This window comes from Notothenia rossii, assembly GCF_949606895.1.
Source record: "Notothenia rossii genome assembly, chromosome: 1".
Classification (NCBI taxonomy): domain Eukaryota; kingdom Metazoa; phylum Chordata; class Actinopteri; order Perciformes; family Nototheniidae; genus Notothenia; species Notothenia rossii.
In genome coordinates this window covers 87,008,628-87,032,392 of record NC_136912.1, presented here as the reverse complement: position 1 = coordinate 87,032,392, position 23,765 = coordinate 87,008,628, and the positions used below count along the sequence as shown (strand labels likewise).

Here is a 23,765-nt window from a genome sequence, read left to right as displayed (position 1 = left end):
CTACTTGTTTATCATCACTTTCATGTCGCTGAAATGAGGAGCAGCCATGCTCCAGCGCACAGCGTACCTCGGTGTGACGGTGAGACGGCTCTCTGCAGCCCGGATGGAGGAAGCTCAGTCCGCATACAGTATAGCTAACGGTCACACCGCTCGGCATGGATGTTAATATGACATTTTTTCACCCAGCGAACTGCCAGATGCATTTCAACCGGCGTAAAAAAGCAGCTATTTAGTAGCGCAATTTAGAAACAACCGTTCATTTAGCCGTGCTTTCATGGCGTCTGGCTCCGGAGATGAAGAGGGGAACACGGAAGGCGGTTCATGGAGACTTATAGGCCCGGTCGAGGGGCTCTCCAAGAAGCGCTGCCGCCTGATGTACTGCTCCCTGGGCTTCAAGTCTGATGTCTGCCTCTTCTACGTGAAGGGGGAGTTTTTCGCCATGGATGCTCGCTGTGCACATTCCGGTAAAACATCAACCTACACGTATCAGTCGCTTATGTTAACCCTTTAGCTATCTAGGCAAAAATAATGCACAATATAACGTTTTTATGATTGTAGCATATGATAAGGGTATTCAGCGTATTGTAAAGAATGTAACTGTGGGTCAGACTACAGCTGTATACCTCTTACACAAAATGAGTATGGTTCATTTTTCCCACAGCTGATAGCCTCCGGAAATATCACCCGTGACAGCCCCCTGCTGTCACATAGCTTTATCAGTTTCACACCATGTTATTCAAGCCTCACCATCACATTTTCCCAGAAGGTGCACATCAAAAGCCATTTGTTTTGTTTTTTTAAAGCGAGAAAATGTGAGTAACAATTTCCTGTTTCTCCCAGGCGGTCCTCTGTGTGAGGGGGACATCGAGGAGGCTGACGGAGTCCTGCAGGTCTTCTGTCCCTGGCACGACTATGACTTCAACCTCAGGACTGGGAAGTCTGGGACCTCCTTACAGGTCAGAGATGAAATATGTCCTTGCTGTATTACTTCTTCACAAAAACAGCTACATTTCATTGCTCAGAATATAAAGATCTAATTCAAATGTGAGTTAGAGTAGAAAAAACATTAATTAGATCCCAAATGATTCCCAAAATATCATCACAAATCAAATATGCATCATATTTCCAAAAAAAAAGCCCTATAGGCAAAGGCTTCACTCGCTGACTGCACCTGGAAGTTAATGTGAACATTTCCAGTGACATGTTGGCAGATCAGACGTAGAAAGTTCCACTGATTGACACAGCATGAGGAATCAAAGTCAGAGTTAACGTTTTGTTCCCCTTTTATTCCCCTTTTCTATTGTTTGCTTGCAATGAACAATCCAAACAAGAGCTTTACTTTCCATAAACATCTTGTTCAATTTTATAAACCATTGTTTCTCCTGTACAGTGCATTACTGTGATGTCACCAGTCAAACAATAGAAGACATATAAAAACAATTATTCTGGAGTTTGCACAGGAGGGTTTGCTCCATTTTAACTTATCAGAAGTGACATTACATACACTGTAAGCTTACTTGTTTTTTTAGCAGCTGTATGAGTACCGCAGTAAATTACAATGTGTTTATTCCCTCTCATGTGCCTTTGTGTTCTCTATTTTTACAGCAACAAGTGTATGAAGTCAAGCTGGAGGATGGCAACGTGCACGTGAAACACGCCAATCGTCTCTCCTTAGAGCCTTTTCCTGCGGATCAGAAGAGTTGAAAAACCTCAGCCCTTTGTGAGGCCCGTCTATTTTTAATACTTGTTCCACAAACCCAAGCCATCTGAAACATTCCTGAGCCTTATCTATCATGTTCACAGACTGTTTCTGCTTTGATTGCTGTGAACTCAGGACAATATCAAGAGGATTGTCTGAAGAGGACATGACATCATGAAACTGAGATGTACTTTCTGCTGTTCCAGGTAGAGATTCATCACAGATACTGAGCATGGCGCGCTCTAAGGTCACTGCAGGCTTTTATAATACACCAGACCGTAGCAGATATAACTTCAAAACAGAAAGTTTAGTTTTCATATGTAATATTACATTTTTACTGCATAACAACTATTTTGCCTATTGACCAGATTTTGTAGGATTCTTTAAGATAATCATCTTATTATTTCTGATTTAAATAATATAGAGTGATATAGTTTAAATGTCTTGGCGTTTGAGCTAAAACATTTAAAAAATGTTCATCTTTATTCTTAGATGTTCTACTTGTCCATCCATTGCTCATCTTATATGCTTACTAGCAAGCAATTACTGCCCTGTTTTGCTCCCAAATATCCTTTCTGATTTAAATACAAAAGGAAAATGGACAACTAAGTATAATTGCAATGAGGAGAGGAATTCACATGCATCCAGAAATAATTATTCTTGCTTTACAGTAGTGATAGAGGTAATATGATTTATACAAAATATGCAAAATGCAATGATAATCTAGTGATTTGTAAATGCAGTTCAAGTGGACAAAATGAATAGTACAAATGAGTATGAAATGAACATCAATGTCTTGGTTTATATGAGAAAAACACATGTAGATTGTAATTTGTAGTTGTAGTATGTCATTTTGAAGTCTTAAGTGACTGCCAGTCCATTTAAAAAAGTAATACAAGAGTTTCCAATAATTACAGTGGAGTAATTTGTAGAACCATGTCATGGTGGAAGTGTAATGACGTTAATATCCAACTAAAAGGTCTTATTGTTATTCCCACCATTAATTATCTCCAATGTCTTCAACAAGCATTACCAGAGGCTTCAAACTCTTTAACTTGCAAGCGATCAGTCACACTTGTTGAGTTGTGGCCTTTGCATAAATGTAGACATTTATTCCAGTGATGTCACCAAACAGAGAACTCCCTTTTAATGATTTGATTTTGGACCGTTTTTTTAACCCGAATAAAGTTCCAGCAAGTAAAACACACATGAAGGGCACTGCAATTACGTTTGATGGCAGTCCCGGAGTTAAGACTTCTCACACAGCAATTCTCTCCACTCCTGGCCTGTGCACAGACAGGTCCGTCTGTTATTGACGCAATTGGGCTCAAAAGAAACAGTTAAGGCGCCGCAGGAAGGTTCATGACCTTAAATTCACCATTGGTCTCAAAAATAAATGTTTTTTCTAGCTTAATGTGCGTGTGCACTGATGCATTTCTTACCCAGCGGTGAGGGCAGTCACTCACTGTGTTTTCTGTCAGCTCCATTTTCTGGCAGAGGCGCAGGGCCCATCCTGAAGGTGTCAGAGGCAACACACACTTTCCCCCCTGCCCTGCTGTGATCCTTGCTGTGCAACTTTATTACAGTAATAATTCCACTGGCTAAAAATGTCTGTAGTGTGCAGGAGTGTTTTTTCTGTGTGCAGTATAACTCATCACCTGAAGGGTAATAGACACACACAATGGATATGCAGCTATTTTGAGTCAGTGGAAAAGTCAAAGTAAACATTGTCAGGATTCTGCACATTACATGATATTCTGTGAGTACTACTGAGAAAACCAGCATTACCATCTGTTGCCATATGTTTCCTTAAAGTTATTATATATGATGAGCTAATTTGAATGCATTTAGTTTCTTGTGAAAATTATGTATCTGGTTTATATGTAAAAAATGTCTGCAGACTGCATTGTTACTTTAGCCACATTTGATTTCAACCACCTATCACATGCACTGTTAGCTTCTGTTGTTTCGTATGTTTCAAACTATATTTATTGTTGTGACTTTTGCAGAGCTCAGCATTTCATATGTATTGTTTAGATCACAAATTAAATTATTGTTTGTTTGCATCACTGAAAACAATTTGTTTTCTTACATTCAGAAATGTGAAATTATTAAACCGTTTAAATTGTGTTCATATACTTTAAAAATTACACAGAAAATAGTTCAAAAATGTTTACACAAAATTATTTATTTACAGTCTTGTTCGTACAATAATAGTAGATTTCATACAATACACAATTTACAAATAAAAACTTAATTCAGAGAGAAACAAGATGCATCGACATGCAATATTTAAGCGTTTACAGAGTATTATCACAAGTTATTTATGTAATTCTTCTACTCCCTAGAGCACAGTGGCAAATATACAACTCTTCACAAACTCCAGACAGCGGTGGAAAGGTTTAAGAAAGACTCCCTGAATAAATTATGGTCTGGTTGAGACCAGCTGGACTGTTCAGAATAGAAAATGGATTAATCGGTTCATGCTTCATTTAAGGAGAAAATCTTGGTGGTTTCTGGTGGAGGGAGATTATTTTTGTTGCCCTAAGGTTACATTGTGCTGCCTAGCTTTACATGCAACCCCATTCTTTGACAAGGAGGCAAACTCTGGTTTAAAAAAGCAATCCACTTTGTGTTGTTGTTGCAAAAACAACCCAAGTTTAGCCAGTAGGTCTGAGGGGATAAATAGACTTGATTGTCGGCTACATCTGTAACAATAGTTTACTGCCAATTTGATGAGATGAACATTTGTATTTCCATGCAGTGGGGTTTTATCTGTTGGAACCAGGCTTCAATTCTCTTTACTTGATTCTAAAGACTTTGGAAACTTTTTTCTTTAGTCATTAAACCAAACATTGCGGAGGTCCTTTAATCTCCTTTGAAGTTCCCCAGAAGACAAAGTAACTGTTTGGAGAGCTCAGCTAACTTTCCCATGCAAAGCCTTGCATAATAGCTTACTCAGCCTATTATTGCTACCTTGTCCTCCAAATCCCCCTGATAGCTTCTCCTCATGAATAAGACAATTCTCCTGTCAAAGTTTTGTTCGGCTCTTTTCCGTGTGCAACCTCTTTTGAAGCCTGAGATTCTGTAAGTGATGGTCCGGGAGGCCAAAGTCCACTAATATTTTCCTTTCTTTTTTTCCCTTTACCAAACAGTTTCCTAAAAATGATTAAATCCATCACTAGATAATATTGCTGTTATTTTTTCTCTTGATGTCTTTGGTCTAACATTTCCTCCAGTTGCTCTACAGCTGTTGGGCCTCCTCAGCTGACCTCACACAACCATTCCTTTTTTTATAGGACTTATCTCTTCCCACACCTGGATGCAATCATCATCTTTTCTGTACGCTGTCAATGCTATGCCTGCTTCGGGAAAATGTTTGTTATCATCTGGAGATCTGAGTCGTGGACGGCCCACAGTCCTGTGATTACAGAGGTCAGCGATATTGGCTAGGTACCATGTGTTTTCACCCTTTAAAGCTGTTTTTGAGTGTTTTTCTGGAGTGTGCTGCTCTTAGTTCACGATGGAAAAATATTGTTTTTTTCGACATGGGGCCAAGTTGAAGTGTAGGGTTACAATATGATGTATGGCTTCAATCTCTTGCATTTAACTTCACAATGGCACCACACAAACAATAGGTCTGTTGCATATAAGGAATGATAAGGTAATCAGGCTTAAATGGAGTTACCTGAACAGTTAATGGTTTGACCATACCCCTCTTGGGCTCAGTATTTTGTTGATGACTTAACTCTATCCTTTGTACATTGGAAATTAACTTGTTTTTCTCTTTGTGAAAGTCAGGTTCAAACTGTTTTAATAGTTCTCAAGAGGATATGTAATTTACTTTTTAATTAACAGCAGGCTTATGTTTACTTTTCAGCCTCTCCTGGTCTCTCCATGGACCATTCCCCCCCTCATATGGTCTTCAATTAGTTCAGCTTGCAGAGCTTTTTCCATGGGTCTGCAGTTGCAATTTTGCGCATAAACAAGTTTTGCACTTTTATGACAAAGGGACATTTCTTCCTATCACCAACCTCAATGTAAATAGCTTTATTTGAGGTATTTAAATCTAATATTCTGTCTCAATATATCTCATTAACAGGATTTATGAAAACATAGCCTTTAAGTCCACAAGTCACTCTTTAATTGTCAGAATCATACAATAAGTCTTGTAAAGGAAAATAAGCCTTCACCGAGTTTAACCACCAGAAAGATTGCTCTGTAGTTGAAAAGATCGCTGTAGTGTACGAATTGTATAATCTTCAGAGCCATGCAGCAAAGTATAAAAAAGGTTAATAGGTCCTGCGCAGTTCAGAGCGTTGAAGACTGATTACATGAGTTAAGTTATTTTGTGTCAGAAGAATCCTGCACAAGATCTCCTACACACACCTTTACCACATTATCTGCCTCACGTACTAAATAAGTTCTTGTTTCATTTAGCAGCAGCACTCTTTATGTACTGTACTCGTTTTTTACATGCTAATTTTGAGAGCTCAAGTTAAATTATATAGTTATTGCACTTGCACACAGATGCAAAGGCAGCTCACAAGCGCATTACCTGACAACAAAAAATGGTTTTACTTTGTAATGTGCAGAGGACAGTCATACATTATGTCATACCTCTAAATCAACTATGCTCTTTTTAGACTGCCTGCTGCTAGTAAGATCCATGCTTGTTTTTGCCATGGTCTCGTTCTTGCACATTTTAAGTAGGTGTGAATGGACGTTTGGCTGAATCACAGTTGGTAATGTAGCATGCTAGTGAAAAACATTACGAAGCATGACTGAAAACATCCTCTGCTCCCTGGGTGGCATGCCTGCATGTGTCTCTTAGGTGGAGAGATTTTTTTCTGGTTTGTAGAAAAAGGAATCAGTGTCTTCTGCAGACAACAAGGGCCTCAAGTTGGTTCCTTTCTGATCTTGAAAATACATTTAAATGGAAAGCAATGGCCATTCATGAAGTGCTTGGGGCGGGACGTAGTATTTTCAGTTTGGTTTAAACTCAAGCTTTGAGAGAAATCAGAAAAACGCCATGGAGAAACTGGAATGGTAAAAATGAGATCTATAAAAGTAACAATGTCAAACTTCAGTCTATTTTCTTCATACATAAACTCAGACAAAAGCTTATTAAGTAAATGCCAGTCACAGCGTAACACATAGTCAAATATTTGCATGTCTTTTAAGAGGGAGGAGGAAACAATATACCAATCCCTTCAAGTAAGCATACTGGTAAGTCTAAACAATATCTTAAATCGATCTCATTCATTTGGCTTAGTTGCTGTCTGCCTCAGTTTTATGCCTCCACAGTTATGAAGGAGTATACTCATGAACAGACGTGCAAATTCGACATCCTTGATTTGATGACATCCTTGTCATGAGTCTTGACAGAAGACCTACAAATAAAAAAGAAACGGTAATTAAATCATTCAGGTATTATTGTCAGTGTTAAGTTACATGAATTCATCCTAACTCATCCTACAGACCTTGAAACATCTATTGGCGTTGCTGTGTTTGCGTGGACACTCTCCTCCTGGTTGTAGAGCTGGCTCTGCGACTCTGGGCCCTGCCCCGCTGCTCTGAAGGATAGGCCACCATCTGGCTGGATAATCCCTGCACCTGCAGACCTGCTGACTCCCTCATGTCCCTCGCCATCTGAGCCAGAGACTGAGCCGGGTTGGTCTGCAGACGCTGGAAAAGGCTTTCTCTGTTAATTTTCCTCTCTGGACAGCTGAAGGTCAACGCCACCCCAGAGTCTGACTTCATCTCCCTGGAAAAACCGTCTGAGGTGCCATCAAAGCAGCGGCCTATAGCAATCTCTTTGGCCACCCTTGGGTTCTGGTCTGTGACTGTGTAGATGCCATAGTTGTGTCCCAAAGGATCAAAAGGGGCTAGCATGGTGAATCCATGTGACTCGTTGTTGTGGGCTACTGGTGGATGTTTGATGAGATACTCTTGTAGAAGGCCATTGGTGCCCGTCCTGCGACAGTTCCCCTGTGGGAGGAGTGTTATGATGGATCTGTCTACCTCATCTTGATCAAACAGCATGCCGCTGCATTTGAACTCTACACAGGCTGCTGAGGTGTTGGCCTCTCGCATGTCTCGGGTGCTGCGGATGTCTCTTATTCCATAAAGTTTGCCTTTAGTTTCTCTGTGTGTTCCTCCCGAATTCTTCGACCTGACCATCACTTCCTTCTGTCCATGGATCTTGACCTTAATGAAGCATGCTCTGAACTCCTGGGGATTAGGCCACCATGAGAGGTAGTCTCCTGTCCAGGTCGTCAAATCATTCTCTTCAAAGGGAACAACATTGTATTCGTACTTGTCCTTTTCCACTCTAAAGAATCTGAAATGATTTGCATCGAAAGGGGCATTTTCACAACCGATTAAATTCACATATGGATATATTGGCCCATTGGTCTCGTCAAAATTATTTTGGTTAGGCTTTGCCAAATTCATTTTGAAAGCTGTTTTCTTCAGAGCTGGATCCTCATGATCTGACCGCTGGTAGTCTATTTTATCCAGATATGGCTGAGACACTCCAATGATGTTTGGATTCATCTTAGGTGAGGAAGGAGCTGCCTCCAGTTCTTCCCCACCCATCATTGCTGTGACATAAGCTGTGTAAGCATCAGGCCTTTGGGCATCACAGAAAGCTGGTAAACAGGCCCCGTTGGTTCCAGTTATGACGCTGTCAAAACGACCCCATGCCCTAGGATTAGAGGAAAATCCAGGTTTGGGTTCCAAATTTATCAAGGTGATCACAACACCCTCAAGCTGTTCACTAGATAAGAACTTATCACTCATGTAGGCACGGACTTTAACATAGCATCGTCGGTTTTCTGGCACGTCTAAATTGAAGAGTCTACGTTCTCTGATCTCCATGTTGCCTATTAGGAACGTGCGGTCCTCTCGTTTGCTCCGCCCATGACCCCCAGCACTTGTTGTGGTGTAGGAGAAGTCACTCTCCTCTTCCCAGACTCCTGTGTCCGGATTTAAAGACCACAGTTTCATTTTGGGAATGTGTTCTTCCATTTTGACATGCTGCGTATCGAGAAGAACTTGAACAGCTCCAGTTCCAAGTACCTCCTTGTTGGTCTCATCTCTGAAGTCCACAGAGAACATGCCATAGGTCCGCAAAGGGAGCATGTCACCCTCATCATCTACAAAGTTTAGATCGCCGGGGGCTGCGGCTGCCGTAGTGATATTTCTTGGGTCAATGAATGTGACGCTGGCTTTTACAGTTCCCTCATAGAGTTCTCCATTTTCCTTGTGGAAGGAGTTGGGAGGAATAACTAACTGACCAATGGGGTCTTCCCCTTCAATTTCCCCTAGACTAATAGAGTTGGTCTCTCCTGCATTGATATCGATAGGTGTCTTCTTTCTCATCACCTTCACGTTATGGTAGATGGACCCACCTTTCTTATCAAGAAGGAACACCTTGGGAGTGTCAATGAAATTCTGAGAGGGGTCAACAAAATTGACCACCAATCTCTCTGTATCAGGATTAATGTGCAAAGTGAACCCTCCTTGGAATCCAGTGGTGCCCACCCTCTCTTTACCAATGTAGATGTGCCCGAAACGCAGAGGCTCATCATTATCAGCTGTGACCACTCTGCCACGGACTATTACAGTAGGCTGCAAACATTTCTGACAGCCGCATTGTGTCACAGCCCGGATTGGGAGGCTGTAGCTCCCACAGTCAATGATTCGACTTTCCATATTTTGGACTCCGCAGCAGAAACCAGTTCCATCTTTGCAGCGCATATCAAAGTCCAGGGAGCCAGAACATTTGTTATGAGGGCAACGGCCAGCGTTGAAGTGCATGGAGTCTGTCCCCGGTTGAACACAGTCCATCGGCAGTCTGATGAGGTGCCTCTCAGGGGTAGAATTGCATGCTGGCTTTCCTTTTGCTGAGAAAAGGAAAATAAATTGCATTAGCTGGTGTTGACATGAGAAATATAAAAGATAAATTGTAAAACATAAAAAGCGTAACCGTTAGAGTTATCCTTTCTCTTGTCGTATCCGTTTTTATTATTTGAAAAAATAACTAAATGAGTGGAACAAAACAAGTGAATAAATTCAAACTTTCCCATTTAGTTTTTAATATATATTATTCCTGTCTTCCTGTTTCACAAATTGATAAAAAGACATGCATAATTTATTGTAACACAGACACCATGTCTAAATGGCCTGGCACAGAGTTTCTGTGAGTGGCCAAGTTGGACAGTTAAATGTCTACGAAAGAGTAATACGACATGATGAGGAAATTTATTTACCAACCATCCAGATAGGAGATGGAAAGAAATATTTCTTGTTCAGCCAAACATGGACAGAATACTAAATGTGCATGATATAATGGTGGAACTTCAAGTCAAGTTTCCTTTTTAACCTCCAAATCTCCCAAGTAAGTCGATAATTGCAGACACATGGAGCAGTGTGATGCGTTTTAAATATTATTACTGTGCTGCTAATGGCTTTACCAACAGGACTGAGAGTTTTCTTCGATGAAAGATTATGTAACTTCTACTCTAGAACTGTGGTTATCACATTTTATGGGAAATCTAATTCAACTTCTGAATAATATAAAATGTAAGAAGAAACCACACTGTGTTAAAGGAATAAGAGTCATCCTGCTCTGAGGAGCAGGTGTTACCCTGCACACATACATCGTCTCTTGCCATAATGGCTTTTGGAGTGCAGGGATTGGTCTGTGGACTTTCATAGATTACTTTTGCACTCTTTCATAAAAAGCTAAAAGTGCCTTAAATATATTTGCAATGGGTTGCTTTCCCACAAGGATCTGGAATCACTTACTTGTCTGAATCTGAAAGAGAGAAAAAACTGGATTTATAGACAATCTTGAGTTACATCTTTCAAGTTCTGAAGATATTGGGAGTGAGGTTTTCCAGTGTACAGATCCATCTCATACAATAAAGCTTTGCAGTACAAGAAGCCACTGCTTTAACCAAAATCAACATAATACAAATGAACTGCTATAAGCGCCGCCAATTCGCGCAAGCTCTGATATTTGAATTTTCCTGTTTTCTTAGAATTTAATGATTTATTTTCTCAGAAGAAAGGCAGTCTATTAACAAACCCTCCATTGGTTGTAAGACACAGGGGTTTTGTTTGAATCCTCTTTATGTATGGTCTTGGCTCAATAATGTCTTGGTTGGAGCTCGGTGCTGACATTCCTCTTAAAATGTGCATTCAAGCCCAGAGGCAGCTGCTTTTTATCCACTAAAAATAAATTGTGGTTGTTTGCTTTTTGTCAGTGGTTTCACTTGAAACTGTGTAGAACTTTGACTTAACACGTCATTGTCAAATGCACTGGGACCGCAGCCATGCTTAGCTATAATTCCTGTGTACCGCTATCATCGTAGTCGATTATTTTTTGTCCAGGCTGATGATGATGAATTGTGGTTTACATTACATTACTGTGCCGTTTATGTTTTTTTTACTGTGTGAATAAATGTTTATTTTCATTTTTCTCCACAACTTTTTAGCATTTCATGCGCTAATATATGTCATTAAACTGACCTCAAACCAGCAGATTGGTGTGGTTAGGACTGGTCTACAGATGGATGTGCTCAATTGCTTTCATTAAGAGATCCAAGAATAAGCATATATACCCATCACAGTGAGGAGGGATGCAGAGGACTTGATGCTGCCTGCAGAGCTGCTGGTCTTGCAGTAGTACAGCCCGGACTGCTCTGGCTTTAGGCCCCACAGAACGAGGTCCTCGTCATACTTGTACACCTTCCTGTCCAGCAGAGTCCCATTGTGGAACCTTGGAGAATAGTTACAGAGACAATAAAAATACAATTGTTTCCATTTCTTTTAAAAAAAGATGTTTGTTCGTAATGATTGATAATTATATTATAAATAGATCAAATAACTTGGGACAACTTCACCTGACTCTGCAGTTCCCTTTAGCCTTTATTTAGTGTCTTTTAGCTCATTGTTTTGGTTTTCTAGTCAGGGACTAGATTTTCTTTTGTCATGTCCCAAGGTCTTTATTAGCTTTTTCTGATAGAAAAGGCAGATGTTTTCAGCCAAAACGTCTCAGATAAAAAACGTTGCATGCTACTGGTCCATACCAAACAGCAGAGGGTATTAAGTTGCTAACTTATGAACATATTAAGCAGCTGACAAGTCATAGACTCAGAAACGGTTAAAGACCAAAACATCTGAGAAGTTACTGATTAATGCTCCTTTAGTAGACATTTTAAGGGACCTCCAAAATATAGACTTACAAATATGCAAAAGTGATCACTCTGTAGCTAGCTAGTTCTGTGCTTCATCTATCATTTATCTCACCAGTAGTATTTGTCAGGTGCTGGTGATCCCGTTGCCTTGCAGCACAACATCACCCGTCCTCCCTCATAACGCACTTTGTCCTCCGGGTGCTTCACGATGTATGGCTTTTCTGTGGAAAGCGGAAAGAAACAAACCCTCAAGACCTTCCTCTGACTCTTGTGAGTGGTTCCACAGAGTTTTGAGATCTCATAAAACTCACTCAAATGTGTCCCTTTACTTTCACATTGGTCCCTGTGCTTATGAAAAATGATTGTTAAGGGTATTACTTTCACAAAAGGAGAACTGGACTATTTGTATTTGGTCTCCACGCAACCAGCAAGTTGGTGCTCTAGACCAGTGGTTCCCAACCTGGGGGCGCCAGGCCTCAGATGATTTGAGGCCAAATATGAATTATTTTCTTTTTACATATAATTGTAACGGAATACATGATTGTCACTAAAAGCCTTGTCTCTACATTACAATAAAATATAAAAAATAATTGATTAATTAATTTTAATACAAATTCAAGTTCTTAGCTAATAAAGGCATAAAAAGACAGAAATGTATAATTCTTTCTTTAATAGAAATGTTTCTTCTGCCCGTAAAGTGTCCAAACCATGCTTTTCTGGATAAGCGCATTTTTTAAACATAGTCATTGTCCATGCCGGTTTCAGTTGGATTATTTGTCACAGTTGCTCCGATCAGATCGGTCTCGTCCATTTTGTAGATTATTTACGACTTTTGAATCTACATAATCACAATGGCAAAATCCGGCTTACTTTGAGCATGTGTTTTAAACAGTTTGATCCCTTTGCGAATTGTTTTCACTTGCGCCGTCCTTTAATTTCTTCATACAGCAGGAATCCAAATGAATGAATCCTGAGTCCAATAACCATCAAAGTCACTCCAATAGTGCTCCTTGATTACGCTTTCATCCTCCTTTAACAAAATACTTCGCAACTTCCAACAGGAGTCATTTGGGGGGGCTCTTGGGAAAAAAGGTTGGGAACACCTGCTCTAGACAAATGACTTCTTACAATGGGCCAGACTGTTTAAGTTTGAGCTCTGTCAATCTCCGGTTTTCTACTATTTGAGAATATATTTGAAGGATTTGATGGCTTTGGGGAATATTAAAAGTAGGTATCAGGAAACCCTTAATTGAAAATGAAAGTAGCTCCTTTTAGAAATAGCTTGCCACATTACCGTTAATAGTTAACCATCCAGGTTGAATTGATTAAAAGCACCAAACATCAATAAATAATGTATTTATATTTCACTTGTTTCTTTATGAGCACTCACCAGCTGATTTGAGGACTGCTCGTACCGAAGACAACCCTGTGGTGTTGCTTGAGGTGGAGACGGTGATCGGAGCAAACTTATCCTTCCTGATGGACATCAAGGTGGAGCTGGACGAGCAGATTCCTGCGACCCTGAACTGACCGTTGGCATCTGTGCGGGCTAGGGTCACTTTGGGCTTGCTGGCCAGAGCCACCAAGGCTTCTGCCACAGGAGCCCCGGTCACACTGTGGACCTCCCCCTGCAATATGTGGTTATCACAGGAGCACCGGCTGCAGTCCTCAGAGGGGCTGCCCTCAGTGCACCGGAGCTGACATTTGGCTGTTGGGAGAAGATACAGATATTTGAGCACTGATGGATGAAGACAGCAAGAAAGACATCATGACTTCTTCAGCGGTACCTGTACATGGACTCCTTCCACACTTCTGTATTTCAGCGTGCCGCCCAGAACACTGAACCGTCACTGAGCTCTTCGCACAGGTCCTCCTCCTGATCCTGCGACCCCCACCACAGGTCACTGAACACATCCCCCATCGACCCCACGGGCTCCACTTGGCTGATCACATAGAGACAAGGAATCATGTGAGTTTCAAATTATCTTTTAAGATTGGGATAAATCGTATAATTATTTCTGTCATTCAAACTTCTTACATAGTGGTCTAATGGGAGCTGTTATCTCTTTTGTGCACAGGCGCGCCATTAAAGGCCACGTGACAGGATAATTAGGCTGCCATTGAACAGTATTGTGGGCATAAAAAGAACAAGAAAGCTGATTAAATAAATAACTGAATAAAAAAACACCTAAAAACGTAAAGATTTGAATGGTGCATGTAGACATTTTTTATGTCAGTAAAGTTTTGAATATGCTGTCTCAGATTTAAAAATTATAAATATCAAAATTGACAATTCTGCATATCATAATTTTAGCTTATTTTCCGTATAGATTTCTTATACACAGCTGTATAAAACAATAGGGTATTTTATTCACCTCCCTCTTAACCCTTTAATAAGAGTGGTTTGAGGGTTGGGGGAAATGCAGAGCAACTTCCTGATTGTTCATTCAAAGACATCTCCCCACATACAGTATTCATTCACATTCTGATCTATCTCACCTGTACATGGAGGGTTAGAGCACTCCCTCCTCTCTGAATGGTGTCCCTGGCACGCTGGCACCAACAGGAGAGGCATGGGCTGCGTGTTCACACATTTCCTCTGGCGGACCTGGATGCCGACATCGTTACAGACCGTGGTTGAACAGGGACCCCACTCACTCCAGTCAGTCCAGTAGCTCTGCACTAAACACACACATTGGAGAACAGATTAACATCTGAGAAAAGCTAATATTACGTGAATCAGGAAATAGTTTCTAATGAGCGTTTCCTTGCATGGATGTGCATATAAGTGAACCTTAAGCTGCTGTCTTCAGACTACCTGGGTGACACTGAAAGCGGACATGGTAGTTGGAGCAGACGCGGCCCTGAGGCTGTTCTCTGTTGATGCACCAGAAGCCCTTCTCCAGACTGGAGTGGACAACTTCCCCTGTCTCTTCTGCTGCAACCCAGTCTGTGGTGCGGGCCTCCATGGCCACGGGCCGAACACAAACCCTCTCCCTGTAATAGAACCGGATCGCCTCCAGACGCTCGTAGTCTCCATTCCCCCCAGGATGGTCGATGTTGAACCAAGACGTCCACTCTGTCACGCATGGGGACACATGGAAGGGAAACATGGATATACAAAAACTAGAGAATAGAGGGTTAGAATGGAAAATAGTCAGACAGTAAGAAGTTGTAACGATGAAGAAATAGGGGAGGGGGGATATGAGCTGGTCTTACATTGAGGGGAAACATGGGTCAGAACCAAGAAAAAGCAAGTGGGAGGAAACTGAAGGGATGGGTTACAAACTTTAAGAGGAGGTCTGCTACCCCCATTTGAGGCTGACTTCATGCACCCCTGGGAGCTTTACATTGTCCAGGTTCTTTCCAAGCCCCCTGGCCTAACCGATGAGGCAAGTTGTCTACTTGTTTAGTCTGCTGCATGTTCTGAGTGTTTCCTCAGGAGGAATATGAGCTATTCAAAACTAAACACGCACCAGCAACAAACTTGTTTTTTTTGTTCACAAAGTAATTCATTATCCTGATGAATTAAGTGTTCTGTTGGCCTGCGGGTGCACAGTTAATGGAAAAAGAATCTAGAGACAGGCTAATAATGGTGCTCTTTTCTTAAATATTTTTTTTTATAAAGTCATCAAACCATTAGCTCCAACTTATGGCCATGTTGATAGGCGGCTCAAATCTGCAGGTTTAACTACAGTTCTCAACCTCCTGTGGTGTGTATAGCACCGGTACACACCTGTCCCTTTCATCTCACACAGTGTGTATTTGCCTAATGGCTGTCTCTCAGTGCCACACCTGATACCTTCACAGTTCAAAACCCTGGCCTTGCAACCAGCTCTGAATATTTAAGCTGAGGAATTCAGTACCTGTCGTCTCTGTGTCAGTGAAGGTGTTGAGGGCCGCTCTCCTGCTCCTGTCTGACGGGCTCCTGATCCTCAAAGGTCCTGCAAACAGGAAGAAAAGCATCTGGATACAAAGCAACAAGCAAATAGGATGCTCATTCCTACAGTGTATGTCCTTCAATACACACATACTCCTTATCCCCTCATAAACCCAGCTTTCAGTCATCTAATTCAATTGATTGTCAGGGCTTTCAGTGTATTTCAATGTAGAAATGTTATGACATTGTTGTCAGCATAGAGGTTGTTATTTAAATAAACAAAAATGAATTGAATCAAATCACATGCTTCAGTAAAAAAAATCATTTTATTTTGTCTTAAAAACATTAAGACTGCAGCTTTTTCAAAGATTTGAATGCACATGCAAATAACCTGACATGTGCTTTCTGCCCTTTATTTAGTTTTCTCTTATTTCAATTTGTTCATTCTAGTCACGGGGTCCTTATGCCTTCTGGGATGACTGATAAGGGGGAAAAGGCCAAGAAATAGATGGATTTTTTGTCTATTTTTCTTTCTGTCCATGTTTCTTTCTTACAATATTTCATCTTTCTAATTCCTCTCCTTCCATATCTGCTCCTTTCCCGTCTCTTTCTGAACATTTTTCTCACTGCTGCTTTCACTTTTTCAGTGACACCCCTTCTTCATTCAAACGGTGGAACATCCTCTCCATCCATCATCCCCTCTTGCTCTTTGTCATACATCTTTCCATCCTTCAGCTTATTGTCCTCCTCCATTCTTCCTTTCTCCTCTTGATCCATCAACGAGTAGCCGCTGTTGAGAATGCTAATCAAGCTCCAGCTGTGACAAATCAGCGCATGCAGTCATCTGTTCACCAGCAGCCCAGCCAGAAAACTTCACTTTAACTCGCAGAACACACACACACACACACACACACACACACACACACACACACACACACACACACACACACACACACACACACACACACACACACACACACACAACCACTTATATGCAGCAATTTGTTGCCGTTTTCCTTTTGATCTTAATTCTAAATGATTATAACGTATACACATGACTTGAACACACATAAAGCATGCCTGTGTCACTAAGTCATTCTTACATCGTCATCATCCTCTTTCATGCATCTACACACACACACACACACACACACACACACACACACACACACACACACACACACACACACACACACACACACACACACACACACACACACACACACACACACACACACACACACACACAGTTTTACTATGGCAGTGTGGGAAAATGAATACATGTCATGATAGCTTAATTAGAGGGCCTTTAGCTTATGCAGCTTCAGTCAGTCACTTTGTAAAGTGTGTGTGGTGCAGTGGACTAGTGCGCTGGTGTTTGAATCAGGGGAGCACAGGTTCAAACCCCACTACAGTCAGTATGTCGTTGTGTCCCTGGGCAAGACACTTCACCCCAAATTGCTCCTGTGGGGATTTTCCACAGTATTGAGTATGTGAGTCGCTTTGGATAAAAGCGTCTAACAAGTAACATGTAATGTAAAGAGATCACTGAGACTCGCAGGACAGAGGCCAGTATCGATCCCAGTCCCCACTGGTTTTACGGCTCACTTCAACTCTTTATTGTCACGCCAGCAAATGAAATGTCTTTTCAACCCTTCTGATAGATTTAGCAAAGCAGGGTTGCAGAACAAAGATCCACTGTCCAAAAATGCATTACATAAGTTTAAGAGGTAACATCGACAGTCAGCTGACCCTCATAGTGGTTAGTTGTTTTATGCCCCTGGCTTTAAAAACCATTGATGGGTTTCCATATTGGCTTTTACTCTCTGATACACTGGAATAGCTGGATCAACAGAAGCAAATGCTTTCAGACCGGTCTGCTGGACAGATGTGGCTCTGCCTGCTGATTTAGGTTGGTAAATCAAATCAAATCGTTTTTCTATTTCTCTTTTAGAAGACACAACATTTTCTTAGGGATGAGGGGGACACAAACTACCCTCTTACTTCAGATAATTAACATCGACTTCCACCCTTGTGGTAAATTAGTTACTCTCCCCACTCTGATTTATCTCCAATAAATTATAAAGCTGTTTTCCTGCTTGTGTTACCTCACATTTTATTCCTTGCTCACACCCAACACAGAGGGAATTTACAGCACAACCATTTGGCTCCTGATGATCAATACAAGATGTTTGAGAGGGAAAATAAAATAACAAACGATTGTGTGAGTTTCTTTATGAGGTGTCTAATGGTTTCAGAACGCAATAGAAGAAATCCGATTGGTTTCAGCACAAGAAAATGTTGGGAAGTGACCTCAGTTGTGGCCGGTAAGAACTGGCCTGTTTCCCGCGGTGGACTCACAGAGCTTATTGTGTATTTCAAAGGTATGTTAACACTTTATGAATTTTAAAAGCCAGGAGATGTTATTGGTTCACTGCTTCATATGGCTGGTATGTGAGGGAATTCACCTGAAAGTGAAGCAAGTTTTTCAATCCATAGGGATAAAGGTTTGAATTTATGATTTCCTTTTAACTCCTAAAATAATCCAGCTGAAAGTGCTCCGCTGGAACAGTATATCTTGTTCATGTAGCTACTCTGTGTGTGAGCTGTTTTTTTGTTTTGCTGACACAGATGTCGAAAAGAAGTTTGACTTTCAAAGCTAACGTTGCAGCCAATAAATCGTTTAGACAATATTTAATCCGTGCCCACGAGGACGTCACTGCCTCTATTGGCAGGATTAGCAGGACATTACAAATCACTGTGGAAAAATACATTAGAATATTATGATTTTACGATTATTTGGTAAAGGTTTTGTCACAAACACAACTTAGTAAGATTCAGGTAAACATCGTAGTTTAGATTCATACGAGAGGCTGCAATAACTTCAGCAAGTGCCCCCAAAACAACGTAGGCAAAGAAGGAAGTCCTGAAGTTGTTAGAGACGCACAGGGAGGAGATCGGCGCGGAAGAACAGGTTAACAAAACATTAGTCGTATAAAGGGGCAACCACCTTTTGTTTCCAGTTTCCAACTAGAAGTCAACACGTGTTTTCTTTAAAAGCATGACTGTGATCCTTCCTAATAACGTGTTTCTTCAGAACACCATGACAACAAGCTTCCCGAACTCAAATAGAATACTTCTTTGTTTGTTTTGCAAAACTATTTTAGCCCCTTTTTTACCTTTTTAATTGATAATTCAAGTAGTTGGACGTCATGCAGAAAAGTTTTGCTTTTCATCAGGGCTAGTCCTAATTGTTTTAGGCGACCAGTTATAAGTGAGCTACTGGAGCGCACTCTTTTTGAAAACCAAACCAGGAGCTTCTTTCTAAACCTGATCTAACCATTGTATCAGAAATCCTTCATTGTCTCATTCTGGAAGAAAACCACATATTTTGTAATTTAATTTTTGAGCACTTGTTGTTGAGTGGGGTATGGGGACCTCATCGTTATGTACACAATAATTAACCGGTTGTTAAGGTTATGAACCAAACAAGGGCCCAGGCTGCTCTGATTGGTTAACTGGCCAGCTGTGTTGTGATTGGTCAATGGCTTAGAAATGTCCCAACCCTTAGCCTATCACATACAATTTGTTGGAGTGCTAACCAATAGGAGCACAAGTGTTACAAGGTGATTTCAGTATCTTCTGGTAGTAAACAAAGGACTAAAATGGAGGCTTTTCAGGCAGGGTGGTGAGTGTGTGGGAGAGAAACTCCCTCTGGAGTGAACTATGGGATGTATGTAACACACTATAGGAAAGGTAAAACCCACAAAAAGCATAATAGGCCCCTTAAACAACAGATGCTGTCGTACTAGAGGACAGTATCACCTCTGTAGGTTAGTTATTTTGTTTTGCTCACACAACACTATTTACGATTTTGACTTTTCACAGCTAATATAGTCAAATACACATACAGCTGTGTCACCTCTCACCTCTGACATGAACTATGCCAGGTGACGGTTATTATAAACCTCAACCCGCCTCATAAAGTTACAAGATACAACATAGTGGCGCCTACATTTCAGTGGAGACCTGTATCTGTGGCCTTCTTAGCATCTCTGATCCACATATAGCACAAGGCAAGTACCTGAATACCACACTGTCAGACACATTTGTGAAACATAGCTACTGGATTACTTTGTATCCAGCACTGCACTCATTTCTAACTTCTCTGTAGCGACAACTGCCGTTCTTATTTTAGAGGAATATGTTTGGGTTTAACGATTTACGTCACAGAGGTTCATCCTGAAACACAGCCGGCATACTTATAGACAAGGTACATAGAGAGGCTCTTCTATTAATAATCACCCGTGCCTTTGCAAAGGACAGCCTCTCTCTGCTTCACTTGCTGAGTGGGAGTTTTCTGCTTTTGCCAGGATCTAATAAAAAAGCTACTGAAGAGAGAAAGAGTGAAGAAAATACAGGACTTTATGAAGTTGCACCCGATTGCCCCTAGAATGGTTTCAGTCAGATTAGAGCGGCATGGTTGTGCCAGATGTTTATTGGCAGAGGGACAATGCGTGAGTACTGTTTATAATATTCAAGATCTTTACAAGAAGGAGAAGACATGAAAACACCCCTCTCCCGGTATTATAACCTATTTGAAAAAGTCGCTAAGAGAACGAGGTTGTTCAGTGCCTGACAATGAAGTCTAAAACAGCAACATTTCACACGTGACACAGTGATGTGATTTGTGTGTATGTGATGATCTGTTTGCCATCTCATATGGAAGCTGTTTATGTATTTGGCTAGTGTCCTAGCTGAGGTGTGTGGTTTCAGAGTCTGTTTTTCCTCTCTGCATATATCTCTCTCTCTTTACTCCAGCACTTTCTTTTTAGGTCTGATTCCTAAAACATCTGCGGCTCATTAAAATGCATCTTTTTTTTCTTCCTGACATTTACTAATGGTGCAAATCAACCGCATTATTTGAGTATTTGCAAAGGTATAAAACGGCTTTGTTCATTTCCCCCCTGATGCTATTAAAAACAAAGATGGGCAGAGTTGAATTATTTCCGCGTTCAAAATATCTGTCCTTGCATGAACCTCTGCACCTGCACACAGGTACAGAGCCAGGAACTGGACATGCTCAAATGAAAGCAGCTGATTAGCCCTGCAATAAATAATATCTTGGCACACTCACATTCAAGCAAAAATATAAAAGAAAAGAAAGATGCCTTGGAGGTTGTCAATAATGGGAATTTTGCAGATTTTTCTTTGATCCTCTGTAATCCCTGTCTCATTCATTAAAGTCAGCTGGCCAGACAGCTCTGTGTTTGGAGCAGACAGTGGTCAACATCTGGAGAACGAGCCCCTCGGTCTGACTAACGACGGCCATCCAGCTGCTGCTCTCATACACCACCTAGCTAAGCCTGACATTCGTGCACCATAGAAGAAGATTCAATCTCCTTTGGTTAGAGACGGCAGATTGGAGCTGAAAGCAAGACTCATGCTAAGCGGTGATAATGCTACAGTGTTCCCGTTGACTTACAGTAGGCATTGAGCAACAGCCTTTAAAAAGGAAAACAGCTCGTAAATCTGTAAACTCTAAGGTGTATGGAGAGAATGACGGAGAACAAGGCGAGGAGAGAGTGTTAGATGTTGGAGGCTAGGGAGAGAAATAAGTGGAGAAAGGAGAAGGAGGGAGTCTGATGGAGTTATAGAGAGACAGAAGGGGGGAGAGGGGGGGAAAGTATTTGTTAGAAATTCCTGAGGGAGATATATTAGAAAGAAAAGAGGAACAGATGGAGACGTACAGTCAGGGGTGAAGACATTTTTTAATCTTTTACTTAATAAAAGTCACAATGTAAAAGAATACTCTGAATTCCTGGCTTAAAGTCCTGCAGTGAAACTTTTACCTACTTTGTATTAAAATATATTTAAAGTACCAGGAATAAAAGTACAATCCCCCACTTCCGAATAATGTACTTTATTATTATTATATTATAATTATTGATGCATAATTATACTCCAGTGTTGCAGCTGGTAAAATTCATTTTCATCTACTGCCGGGAGTTATTTGCTGATTATTGCCAAAACCATCAAATAAATGTAGTAAAAAAAAAAAAAAAAGTAAAACATTTTCCTTAGAACTGTGGTTGAGTGGAAGACTGAATAAAGTACCATGAACTGTACCAGAACTTAAAAATGGATCTTAAGAACTGTACTTGAGTCAATTTAATTTCCATCACTGCATTATTTCTTCAGTGGTGGACTGAAGGGCGTGACCGTCGAAAAGGAAAGAGTGACATACTGGCCAAAGTGACAGGGGAAAGAGGATGGGAAAGTCATTTCACCTCCACTCTTTATCCCTCCTTTTATTCCATTTTCTCATTTATCTAACCACAAACCCAGCAGGTGGGAGAGTGGGTCTCTTGGTATGTGATTATTGCTTCTTGTTTCCCAGGCTTTCTTTATATTTAGGGACTGCTGGCACTGTGTTGAAAGGTGAAGTGAGGACAAAATGCACCACCTTACTGCAAGCTGTGGATTTACCGCTTAAGGAGCGTGGCAAAAAGTGTAAAAATGTAAAAATCTATTTTAAGGTCAGGCATTCACTCGCAGCTGTAACACTGAGTTCACAGTCAATCAGAATCACCATTTTTACATTTACCCTCTTTCCTAAACAAACTGTCTTTTATACACTCCATGGGAGATTGCACAAAGCCTCTGCAAGGCATTCAGACATCACGACTCTGAGGACTGACAAGGTATGGAGGCTAATAAGGTGGGTTTGCTTTTGTGAACTGCCAGCTCCCTTTCTTAAAAAAAAGTTAATAGGCAGAAAGTAAATGGAGCGCAGCTGTAATGTGGACAGAGAGAGACAGCTTTGGAACAGTGCTGCTGCTGGTGTCATTCAGGAAGAGGGGCCAGCTTTCATAGGGTGATAAAAGGGTAATTTTGGGGGGGGAACTAACTTACTTTATCTGGAAGGGGTAGAGCATAATTGGTCTGTATTTAGCTGACGGGTAACCGCAGTAAAACAAAAAATAAACTGAGAAGATAGTAAGAGTTAGTTTGACTTTAATGTGAGATCATAAAGTCTGTTTCTGCTGGAGATAGAAGCAGCTACTGTGCCACAGTCGGTCATTTCGAAGACAAATACCAGTAGCACTTCCACTGCCAATAAGCAAACATTTTATAAGATAAAACTAAACCACAGGGACCTCCTCCACTTAACCTCCTCTTCTATCACCATGTGTTGTTGATTAGCCGGGCGGTGAAATGTGCTAGCTACACACAACATAAGAGATTAGGAACTACAGAGGTGGTCTACAAAATAACACACAGCCAAACACACACACCCTTATCACATGAGCTCACCACCAGAGTTCTCCCGCTCTGACATCCTCAGAGAAATACCGTCAATTAAGTCAACTCTACTGTTGTTGTGCACATGTGGGAGCACTCAGACAGGCACTGGCCCTCTTTTGATGAGATGTAAAATAGCTTCACTCAAAACTAAAATCATCTATAAAAGAGCTTTTTTCTTTTATGAAATCCCTGATAATTTCACATTTACAGTATTTTTGCTGTTTCTGCAATTATGGCATCAATTTTTTGAAAAAAGCAATAATAACAATTGAATTTGTAATCTTCTCTTACCTTGGCCCAGAGCAGCTGAAGCCAGGACAGACAGCAGGAGTGCCACCTTGTTTAATTCCAACATGGTACCACACCTTCAGTTGCAGTTGATTGTTCTCTGATCCTCTACAGACTTGACATTAATTTAATAACAATAAGTGTTGATTCTTCAGTTAAAGCTGAGGTAGCCGCTTCAGGTGTGAGTGATGGAGCAGAGCTGCTGCTCCTTGCTCATGTGAGGGGAGTTGCTGAGTTGGAGACAGGAGCTCAGGCTTTTTAAAAAGAAGGGGCATCGGGAGTGCACACCAATCCAGCCCCTCTCTGCTCACCATTGGCCAGTGAGATGTAACATCTGGGTCCCCCATATCGTCTTCCAAATAAGATGAGGGCATGGTTGGGG

The 23,765-nt window shown here is 41.0% G+C and overlaps 2 protein-coding genes across 2 annotated transcripts; one reads left to right on the top strand and one right to left on the bottom strand.

The window, feature by feature from the left end:
* Positions 1–43: 43 nt before the first annotated feature.
* Positions 44–3,765, top strand: LOC307039906 (Rieske domain-containing protein). Its single transcript, XM_079682351.1, has 3 exons — positions 44–464; positions 841–956; positions 1,606–3,765. Exons 1-3 carry the CDS (start codon positions 275–277, stop codon positions 1,702–1,704), a joined length of 405 nt encoding a protein of 134 aa, XP_079538477.1. The 5' UTR covers positions 44–274; the 3' UTR covers positions 1,705–3,765.
* A 102-nt stretch (positions 3,766–3,867) lies between these two features.
* On the bottom strand, positions 3,868–23,592 carry cilp2 (cartilage intermediate layer protein 2). The gene is made up of 10 exons (XM_079682236.1): positions 23,387–23,592; positions 15,774–15,851; positions 14,726–14,986; positions 14,407–14,589; positions 13,695–13,850; positions 13,298–13,615; positions 12,020–12,128; positions 11,332–11,489; positions 7,183–9,609; positions 3,868–7,092 (listed from the first exon to the last, which is right to left on the bottom strand). Exons 1-9 carry the CDS (start codon positions 23,448–23,450, stop codon positions 7,193–7,195), a joined length of 3,744 nt encoding a protein of 1,247 aa, XP_079538362.1. The 5' UTR covers positions 23,451–23,592; the 3' UTR covers positions 3,868–7,092; positions 7,183–7,192.
* Between the last annotated feature and the right edge of the window lie 173 nt (positions 23,593–23,765).

Bases quoted from the DNA above. Each gene is read 5' to 3' on its own strand.
- LOC307039906 (XM_079682351.1), top strand. From the start codon at position 275: ATGGCGTCTGGCTCCGGAGATGAAGAGGGGAACACGGAAGGCGGTTCA. The intron at 465-840 runs GTAAAACATCAA...TGTTTCTCCCAG, and splicing joins TGCTCGCTGTGCACATTCCG to GCGGTCCTCTGTGTGAGGGG. The intron at 957-1,605 runs GTCAGAGATGAA...CTATTTTTACAG, and splicing joins AGTCTGGGACCTCCTTACAG to CAACAAGTGTATGAAGTCAA.
- cilp2 (XM_079682236.1), bottom strand. From the start codon at position 23,450: ATGTTGGAATTAAACAAGGTGGCACTCCTGCTGTCTGTCCTGGCTTCA. The intron at 14,987-15,773 runs GTACTGAATTCC...CATGCGTGACAG, and splicing joins CACTGACACAGAGACGACAG to AGTGGACGTCTTGGTTCAAC. The intron at 13,616-13,694 runs GTACCGCTGAAG...TTCTCCCAACAG, and splicing joins TGGAAGGAGTCCATGTACAG to CCAAATGTCAGCTCCGGTGC.